The following is a 10,421-nucleotide window of genomic DNA, read 5'->3' on the forward strand; positions in this document are numbered from 1 at the left end:
AACAAAGACTGTGAATGGCTATCCAACTACAGAAGCAGTTTCTCCTCCCTTGGTGTTCACACCTCAACTGCTAGCAGAGCTCCTCACTCTCCCTGATTGAACTAACCTTGTTATCTCCATACTGATTTATACCTGCCTCTGGAGATTTCCATTACTTGCATCTGAAGAAGTGAGGTTCTTACCCACGAAAGCTTATGCTCCCAATACTTCTGTTAGTCTTAAAGGTGCCACAGGACCCTCTGTTGCTTTTAACCCTGATATTCTATTCTAACGGCAGCTATTTGTCAAGATGGGAATCATAATCCTTGCTGGAGATGACTACATCGTCCAAGTATGCGGCCGCATGTTGATTATGCAGTTGGAGTAATTGGTCCATCAAACATTGAAAAGAGGGCCACTGCCCCGTGTAACCCGAAGAGCATCGTCTTAAAATGAATTAGACCGAGCGGTGTAGGGGAAGCCGTCTTCCTCCAAGAGTCCGGTGATAAGTGGATGTGCCAGTATCCCTTTGCAAAATCCAGAGTGGTGATGCACTGGGCTTCTCCCAGCTGGCCTAAGAGTTCGTCCATCCACAGCATGGAGTAGGAACAAAGTCCACCCAGAAACACAGGGAGCCATCCGGCTTTGCAACCAGCACAATAAGACTCCTCCACTTGCTCAGGGATTCCTCTGTTACCCCGAGTTCTAACATGGTCTTGACAGCCCCCCTCAATTTGTCGGGGATTGGTCAGAGCCCGTCCTGTATTACTTTACCAGGTTCTGTATTAATGTGACGCTGGGCCATGGACAAGCTGAGAATACATTTGGAAAAGCAGCCACCAGCTGAAGCGCCTGTTCCTTTTGCTTCTCTCTGAGGGGCTCTGAGCTTCCTTGCGGGCAGCTGTTAATTTGGAGTTCCAGTTCCAGTTCCTCAGGATGCGGCAGGATGAAGACGCCTTCCCTAGCTTTCCAGGACTTCAGCAAATGTATGTGCTAAATTTGTTGTTTCTTTTTTCCCCTCGTGGTCTGATTAAATAGTTCCTGGTTCCTACCTTCTTCACTACCTCAGAAGGACCTTGCACTTGGTCATTATCTTTGATTCAGAGCTTGGAAGAAGCAGTAGAACTTGGCTGAAAGGCGCATAGTCATTCCTCAGTGTCTTTGAGGTTTTCTCTAGTGTAGGCCCCCATCGCCTCCCGTCTCTCACGTGACTTTGAGTTGGATTGTACAAGGTTTTCAGCTCTTGGAGCCTGGCTTTCCCATGTCTCCCACACCAGGTCTGCTATGTCACCCATATGGCAGTGAAAACCTTGTGGAAGCTTGCAGTGCTTCCCTAAGGGTGAAGAGCAGGGCCAGAGTTAGTTGGTCCCAATGTCAAGGGTCATGGGTGATTAATTTCTTGAGCGTTCTCTTTGCTGTCTGATTAAATCTTTCCACTAGGCCATCCATCTGTGGGTGGTACATGGATGTGCGTAATGCTTTTCGATAGGCCACAGACCTCGCTCATCAGCCAGGGCGTGAAACTTGTCTCTTTGGGGATCCCATGTGAAGGTCTTCAGCAGCTCGTCAGCAATGGTCTTTGTTGTACTTAAAGTACTGCACAGGATCTTTTCAGGGGGAATAAGGCAAAGTGCCACATTTATTGGTAATACATGTATCAACCAACACTGTATCATATGCATATGATATATGTATTACACTCACGCACTTACACACACACACAAGCACACTCCGTCTTGTTGTTGTTACCAATTAGTTGCTCTCCTTAACTGCACTGGTCAGGTGAGTTAGATGGGGGAGGGGTGGAGCCGGGCTTCTGCTGACCCGGATCGATGCTCCCATGTTGACAAGACGAGACCTGGAGTCCTCTGCAAGACACCTCACATTTATAGCAGCTTCCCTCTCATGCAAATCTGTACCAGATTCAAAATCTGTATCTGTGTCCATTGGTCCTTTGTGCTGCTTCCTTCTGGGTGCTATCCCAATGCTGTTCAAAGAGGGTGTTTTCAAAAGAAGGTGCTCGCTTCTAACCCACAAGGCCCTCAATATGTCTGCTCTTCTTTAGTGAGCCACTTGACAAGTTTTATTGTTTTGGGGTCTGGCTTCCATCCCCTCTCCAACTGTTCCAGCTGTCTGGAGGTGCTCGCCTTCCACGCCTTGCTCATTCACGCCTTGTTCATTCAACAGGGCAATTGATTAAAAGAGGGGGGAGATCTTATTCTACTCCTAGCAAAAAGACATTTTTTTAACATTATACCAAGGCTCAATACAAAGTTTTCTATATAAGGATCTGATACAAAGTTGTATGAAAATAGAGGCATAATACAAAGTCATATGAAAGTTATGTGAAGATGTTTAATGCAGAGATTTTTCTACATTTTGGCTTTGGCGGACTGGGCTGGTATGGACTCCAGGTATCGGGTGGCATAGTCCACAATAACAAGTATAGGCTGGTGTCTGGGAGTGCTCTTCTGTAGGGGGACTATAAGATCAATGCAAAGGGGATGTCCACCAAGGGGAGGGGTATTCGGAGAGCCTGTGGGACCCTCTTAGGGGCTACTGGTTGGTATGTTTGGTATGATGCACAGAAATTCTCAGCTACTTTAAGGACGCTGGCCAAAAGTATCCGGCCAGGATCCTCGACTGTGTCGTATCCTTCCCAAGGTGTCCTGCACATGTGCTGCGTGTAGGAGCTTGCGACAATACTCCCAGGGCACTAGTAATTGTGTCCGTATCTCCTGCATCTGCTTGCCCTGGTCTGTGCAATACAAGTCCGTCGTAAGGGCAAAATGAGGGGACTGCCGTGCCCTCCGGGGTGCCCCCTCCTCGTCATCTGTCACTGCTCCTTCTTTGAAGGCCCGGCTCAAAGTCATGTCCTTTCTTTGCTCCAGGCATAAATCCAAGAGGCCTGTTAGACTCTCCAGGTCTAGTCTGGGTCCATGGAAGGCCCTCCCCCGATGTCTTCGGCCTTGTCTGCATTGACTAGAGTCAGTGTTCTCCATGACGCCTACAGAGCGGGCGGCCTCTCTCCGCTCTTTCCTTCTAGGCCAGGAGGTGAGAAGGGCTACTAGGATGATCCGAGGAATGGAAAACCTGTGTTATGAAAGGAGACTCAAAGAGCTTGGCTTCTTTAGCCTAACCAAAAGAAGGCTGTGGAGAGATATGATTGCTCTTTATAAATATATCAGAGGGATAAATATCAGGGAGAGAGAGGAATTATTCAAGCTTAGTACCAATGTGGACACAAGAACAAATGGATATAAACTGGACATTAGGAAGTTAGGGGCCCTGTTCCTGTCCGAGGAGTCTTCCTTGGGCTCCTGCCCTACAGGAAGTTTCTGTAAGAGTTTGTCCAGTCTCGGCCTGTCTCACTGGAGGGAGATCTGGAGACGCACGTGATTTCATCCGGTCTTGGTTCCCGTCAACAGTCACCGTTACTGTCGTTCTGGGATACCGTAGAATATCGCCATGGGTGCATTTAATGGGGATTCCCCCCTCGCTTCCCTGCTCTTCCCAGTATCTGCTCCCGGACAAAATGTCTGGTCACGCTTCGAGTCTATGAGGGCCAGCGTCCCCGTTGTCAGCGAGAGTGACAGACTATCGAGTCTGCAGCCTTGTCGTCCTCTTTCCAAGCTCCGCTGGGCCCTTCTTCCTGTGCAGGCATGGGGCAGGGGGCTGGCGCAGGCCGTGTGAAGTTGGGAGTCTTAGTCATGGACCCTGAGAGGGGCACCTGTCACCTACCCTGCCCAACAACTAGTCAGGTGTCTGGGGTTTCTTGGGGTTTGCCCAAGATGGGCCACTCAGTCTCTTTCCTTCTCTAGTGTGTAGACTACAGGGAACAGGGGATAGATTTGTACAGAGTACTGTCACCAGGCAAAGGCAGGTTTATGTGATTGGAGACTCCTTGCTGAGGAGATTGGACAGGCCTGTGACCAGAGCGGACCCTGAAAACAGAAGGGTGTGCTGTCTGCCTGGCGCTAAGATAAGGGATGTGGACCTGCGGTTGAAAAGGATCCTAAAAGGAGCAGGTAAGAACCCTTTGATAATCCTTCACGTAGGAACGAACGACACGGCTAGGTTCTCACTAGAGAGAATTAAGGGAGATTATGCCAGGCTGGGGAAGACTCTTAAGGAAGTGGAGGCTCAGATTATCTTTAGTGGGATTCTGCCTGTTCCTAGAGAAGGACAGCAGAGGGCTGACAGAATTGTGAGGATAAATAGCTGGCTAAGGGAGTGGTGCTATAAGGAGGGCTTTGGGATGTATGGCCACTGGGAGGCTTTCGGGGACAGACAGCTGTTCTCGCGGGATGGACTTCACCTGAGTAGGGAAGGGAATAGACTTCTGGGAGGGAGGCTGGCTCATCTCATCAAAAGGGCTTTAAACTAGGAACTTGGGGGAGACGGTTGGGAGATGTTCAGTTAATCTCCACGCCAGAGTCCAACACTGAAAAGGAGAGGGAGGAGATAAGCACAGACATAGGTAGGGGTAGGGAATTGGACATAAGAAAGAGGGGGCAAATGGACAGCATGGGGTCCGTTCCAAATTGCATGACTAATGGGAGAAAGGATAGACAGCATACGGTAAGATGTTTATACACCAATGCGAGAAGCCTAGGTAACAAAATGGAGGAATTGGAGCTCCTGGTCCAAGAAATGAAACCTGATATCGTAGGAATAACCGAAACGTGGTGGAACGGTAGTCATGACTGGAGTACAGGTATGGAAGGGTATGTGCTGTTTAGAAATGACCGGAAAAAAGGTAAAGGTGGGGGAGTGGCGTTATATGTCAATAATGAGCTAAAATGTAAAGAAATAATAAGTGATGGAATGGATAAGACGGAGTCTGTATGGGCAATAATTACACTGCATAAAAGAACTACTAGAGCCTCCCCCGAGATAGTGCTTGGGGTGTGCTATAGACCGCCGGGATCTAGCCTGGAGGCGGACAGAGAACTACTTAATGTTTTTAGGGAAGTAAAAACTGATAAGAACTGTGTCATCATGGGGGACTTTAACTTCCCAGATATAGATTGGGTAACAAATGCTAGTAACAATAATAGGGCTCAGATGTTCTTAGACGTGCTAGCAGATGAATTCCTTCATCAAGTAGTAACTGAACCGACGAGAGGGGATGCCATTTTAGATTTAGTGCTGGTGAGTAGTGAGGACCTCGTTGAAGAAATGGTTGTAGGGGACAACCTTGGCTCGAGTGACCATGAGCTAATTCGGTTTAAACTAAATGGAAGGATTAACAGAAATGATACTGTAACTAAGGTGTACAATTTCAAAAAGGCCAACTTTAATAAATTAAGGCAACTACTTAGGGAAGTGGATTGGGCTAACATACTTAGGGATCTAAAGGCAGATGAAGCCTGGGATTATTTCAAGCAGAAGTTGCATGAGATGTCTGAGGCCTGTATCCCGAGAAAGGGAAAACGTTTAGTGGGCAGGAGATTTAGACCTAGCTGGATGAGCGGGAGTCTCAAAGGGGCGATTAAGAAAAAACATAAAGCATACAGAGAATGGAAGAAGGGAGGGATCAGCAAGGAAACCTACCTTAGTGAGTTTAGAGCATGTAGGGATGCGGTGAGAAAGGCCAAAAGCCGTGTAGAGTTGGACCTTGCAAGGGGAATTAAATCCAACAGTAAGAGGTTTTATAGCCATATAAATAGGAAGAAAACAAAGAAAGAGGAAGTGGGACCGCTGAAGAATGTGGATGGAGTGGAAATTAAGAATAATCTAGGCATGGCACAATATCTAAATGAATATTTTGCTTCGGTCTTTAATAAGGCTAATGAAGGGTTTAGGAATAGAGGGAGTAGGACAGAGGGGAATAAAGGGGGGATAGACATTACAGTATCAGAGGTGGAGGCCAAACTTGACCAGCTAAACGGGACTAAATCGGGCGGACCGGATGATCTTCATCCTAGAATATTGAAGGAACTGGCGCGAGAAATTGCGAGCCCCTTGGCGACAATTTTTAATGAATCTGTAAACTCGGGGGTGGTACCGTTGGACTGGAGAATAGCTAATGTGGTTCCTATTTTCAAGAAGGGGAAAAAAAGTGACCCGGGTAACTACAGGCCTGTTAGTTTAACTTCTGTAGTATGCAAGGTCTTGGAAAAAATTTTGAAGGAGAAAGTAGTTAAGGACCTTGAGGTGAATGGCAATTGGGACAAATTACAACATGGGTTTACGAAAGGCAGGTCGTGCCAAACCAACCTGATCTCCTTCTTTGAGAAAGTAACAGACCTTCTAGATAAAGGAAATGCGGTGGATCTAATATACCTCGATTTTAGTAAAGCGTTTGATACGGTTCCGCATGAGGAATTATTGGTTAAATTGGATAAGATGGGGATCGATAGGAAAATCCAGAGGTGGATAAGGAACTGGTTAAAGGGGAGACTGCAGCGGGTAGTACTGAAAGGTGAACTGTCAGATTGGAGGGAGGTCACCAGTGGGGTTCCTCAAGGTTCGGTTCTGGGTCCGATTTTATTTAATCTATTCGTTACTGACCTCGGAACCGAATGTAGGAGTGGGCTGATAAAGTTTGCGGATGACACAAAGTTGGGAGGCATTGCCAACTCGGAGAAGGATCGGGATATTCTGCAGGGAGACTTGGATGACCTTGTAAATTGGAGTATTAGTAATAGGATGAGATTTAATAGTGAGAAGTGTAAGGTGATGCATTTAGGGATGACTAATAAGAATTTCAGTTATAAGCTAGGGACGCATAGGTTAGAAGTGACTGAGGAGGAGAAGGACCTCGGAGTCCTGGTTGATCGCAGGATGACTATGAGTCGGCAATGCGACGCGGCTGTGAAAAAAGCTAATGCGATCTTGGGATGCATAAGGCGAGGTATTTCTAGTAGAGACAGGGAGGTGCTGCTTCCGTTATACAAGGCGCTGGTGAGACCTCACTTGGAGTACTGTGTGCAGTTCTGGTCTCCTATGTTTAAAAGGGATGAACTGAAACTGGAACGGGTACAGAGAAGGGCAACTAGGATGATCCGAGGAATGGAAAACCTTTCCTATGAAAGGAGACTCGAGGAGCTTGATTTGTTTAGCCTAACCAAAAGAAGGCTGAGGGGGGATATGATTGCTCTCTTTAAATATATCAAAGGGATAAATACCAGGGAGGGAGAGGAATTATTTCAGCTCAGTGCTAATGTGGACACAAGAACGAATGGATACAAACTGGCCGTGGGGAAATTTAGGCTTGAAATTAGACGAAGGTTTCTAACCGTCAGAGGGGTGAAATTTTGGAACAGCCTTCCGAGGGAAACGGTGGGGGCGAAAGACCTCTCTGGCTTCAAGATTAGGCTAGATAAGTTTATGGAGGGAATGGTTTGATGGGATTACGGGATTCTAATCAATTAGGCAATAACGGCCATCGCTGGTAAAATGAGGGTCTGGCTAGAGAATCTTGCCTGTATGCTCGGGGTTCTGCTGATCGCCATATTTGGGGTCGGGAAGGAATTTTCCTCCAGGGTAGATTGGCAGTGGCCCTGGAGGTTTTTCGCCTTCCTCCGCAGCATAGGGCAGGGGTCGCAAGCTGGGAAATTCTCTGCGACTTGAAGTCTTTAGATCACGATCTGGAGACTTCAACAGCAGAGTTAAGGGAAAGTGGGGGGGTCAGCTTTTGTGGCCTGCATCATGCGGGGGGTCAGACTAGATGACCATATTGGTCCCTTCTGACCTTAAAGTCTATGAGTCTATGAGTCTATGAGAGTGAACACTTCGGCAGCACAGGGCCCCCAGACAGCTTGAGTGGCCACGTAGCCCTCCGTGAGGTGGGCGGCCTCCGCGAGGATCTGCAAACCCAGCTTCGGTCCGCCGGTGGGAGAATCCAGACAGACTGCTCCATAGCTGGGAGTCCTGCTCTCCGGGATCCCATCTGAGAGGCTGGCTTTAACCACCACCAGCAGACGTCCTTTAGCCTTTGGGCGATCGCCCACGCCGACGGTAGGTTTCTTCATGTAGATCTAACCGGCCCTTCACCTCGTCACGTCCCCGGCATGCTGCCTGGGCTTCCCCAGCGAGGAGTGGGGCCAGCCGGACTGCCCACGGGGCCGGGGCCATTGAGAGGCTGTGGCCTCCCTTTCGGGGGTTACCAGGAATGACTCTGTTGTCTGTCATCAGGGTCGGAGTGGTGCCCGGATATGCCGGGGACACGCTCTGCATGGCGGCGGGTCCCCAAAGAGCAGCGGGAGGTCCCAGGCCCGCCAACCATTGGGACGACTGTTGCTGGTGCGATGCCATCTGCGCAAGCGATTGTTGCTGCGCCTGTTGTTGTGCTGGCGAGTCAGCCGGCTGGTGCAGGAGCCAGTTCACCCATCGCTCTTTGCACTGCAGCGACGGTTACATCCACCCCACTTCTGGGACTGCCTCGTCAGATGCTCTTGGGGCTGTCTCCTAACTATCTCCCTCTAGCCACCTCCAACTGGCCCAGCCCTAAAATGGGTCAATCAGCCCTTAAACTCCAGGGCGTCTGTTGTCTCCCCATCAGTTCCTTAGAGGCAGCCTGGCCCAGTTGTTGCCCTCCACTATCCCAGGCCTTCCTGCCTCCCCATCTCGCTCAGTCCTCCCTCCTTTATAGCTGTGGCTGCCTGCAGGCCTCTGTGACTGTCAGCCTGGTGCCTCTCTCCCTGGTCTCCACCTGGCCTTTGTGAGCCCCGTTACGGGTGATCAGGGCCGTGTTGGGTGGGGGGCCATGCCGGAGTGCTGCGTGTATTGCCTTCTGGCCCCAGCGCCCTGACAGCCGGCCCCAGTTTGCCAGCCTGGGAGATTCTGGCAATGACTTTTCCCCGAGTTGGCAGCTCTAGCTTCCCACCCAGCACGGTTTGCATGTGGAGCTGAGTGTGCTCGAATACCAGCCAGTCCCTCCCGCCTGGCGCAGCATTGTGCAACAACAGCTCCCTGCCAAGCCAGCCCTCCCAGGTGTGACCACACCTCCCCTCGCTCCAAGCAGCATAAATAGCCGGGCGAAGCTTGGCAAGAAATCAGACAGGAGGCAGGCGAAGAATGGGCGACCCGGAGCCGCAGGCGGGCCTGGGTACTGCATTGCCATCAGCAAGCTACAGCTGCGAAGGGTTCTCTCTTCTGCTACTTCTCTGCTGGGTCTTGCGGCTCTATGGGGCTTTTTTCCTTCCTCTTTTGCCGAGAGTGCATTTCATCTCCTTGTAGCTGGATCCGGGAGGCAGCCACCCCGCCGGGATAGGCTGAGACGCAGCTCCGAGACAGGACAGAAGTTTGCAGCACGACGACCGTATTCTAAAGCCAGAAAATGGGCTGATGTATAGAGATCTCGGTAGTGGGCAAGCAAGCGGCACGCCACAGAGCCAGCCCACGGCCGATCAGGGGCATTTTGATTTTCTTTGAATAAGTGAGAGTTTAGTTGTAACAAGGTGAAACCCCAGCTCATTTCTAAACAAATTCCCCTCCGGCTTTAATTTTAGCTGCGTTTCTCTGACTGTAGTTTTCATTCCCTCCGAGGTGACACACAGGAAGCAAAAGGTCACCGCAGCGTGGAAGTTGCAGCGCAGCTGGTTACGACACAGGCTGCAAGGCGCATGCAGGTTGAAAATTACGCTAGTGGAAATTTTGATGCCACAGAATGAGTTACGCTATAGAGCAATGATGTACATTACAGGCATGCGGGAGCATGTGACAGCCTCTATAAAGAGACCCATGCTGGCCCAATGGCAGAGTAGATCTACAGAGCAGGGTCAGCCGGTGCAGGATGGGTTGTCCGGTGTGTTGGCTCAGTTACCTGATAGTACTGTTTCTCTTTTACTGTTCAGAGGCCCGTCCGTCCAATAGTCATGAAAAGCCAGCCACCCAGATGAAAGTCCCCAAGTACCGGTAAGTGATTTCTGTGTCCTCACAGCGCAGGGCTGCAGAGTTCAGATCCATGGCCGAGCAATTGCGAGGATTTTCACAAGGCGGGACTGGCTCCCTGTGGTGTTTGTTGTTCTCTGTATTGTGGTAGGGCCTCGGAGCCCCAGTCATGGAGCAGGGCCGCGTTGTGTGAGGTGCTGACAGCAGCGACGGGGCGACTGCGAGAGCAGACAACAGCCCAAGGAAGGGTGGGTTGGGCGTGGCAAAGGGGATGTTCGGTGGGACCAGGCACCCAGCACCCATCAGCTCCTCTGCAATCCCGAAGCAGGATCCCTGAGCTCACTGCCAGCGGAGCGGGGCCTGCGGGAGGCACATGGCTGGGGCTGGGGCTGGCGGGTCCGTGGTGTCTTGTTGCACTGCTGGGTCTAGGGTCGCTGAGGGCTGTGTGGACTTGGAGAGAAGCTGGCATGGCCCTGCATGGATGCTTCCATTTGAGCTTGGAGCAGGTTATGTCTGTTTAGATCAGTTGGGAATCGGCGCTGGGGGGGTTGAAGGGGTGGTGGGGGTTTGGAGGGGCAGGGCAGGGTGCTGGGCGTCAGAGG

At 50.3% G+C, this 10,421-nt stretch overlaps 1 protein-coding gene across 2 annotated transcripts in view; it reads left to right on the plus strand.

Annotated features, from left to right (window-relative positions):
• The first annotated feature begins 9,002 nt into the window (after window positions 1-9,002).
• The window catches only part of LOC113407606 (interleukin-36 receptor antagonist protein-like), a 2,984-nt gene continuing 1,565 nt past the window's right edge, over window positions 9,003-10,421 (plus strand). Inside the window, exons 1-2 of one of the 2 annotated variants that reach the window (XM_026656477.2) lie at window positions 9,003-9,034; window positions 9,783-9,843. In XM_026656477.2, coding sequence (XP_026512262.1) covers window positions 9,004-9,034; window positions 9,783-9,843 — 92 coding nt within the window. In that variant the 5' untranslated portion in view covers window position 9,003. Of the gene's footprint in view, window positions 9,035-9,273; window positions 9,339-9,780; window positions 9,844-10,421 lie in introns of those variants that run through there. The other variant, XM_026656476.2, reaches the window with a different exon arrangement.

This window comes from Terrapene carolina, unplaced genomic scaffold (assembly GCF_002925995.2).
Source record: "Terrapene carolina triunguis isolate 2854851 unplaced genomic scaffold, T_m_triunguis-2.0 Scaffold49, whole genome shotgun sequence".
Taxonomy (NCBI): domain Eukaryota; kingdom Metazoa; phylum Chordata; order Testudines; family Emydidae; genus Terrapene; species Terrapene triunguis.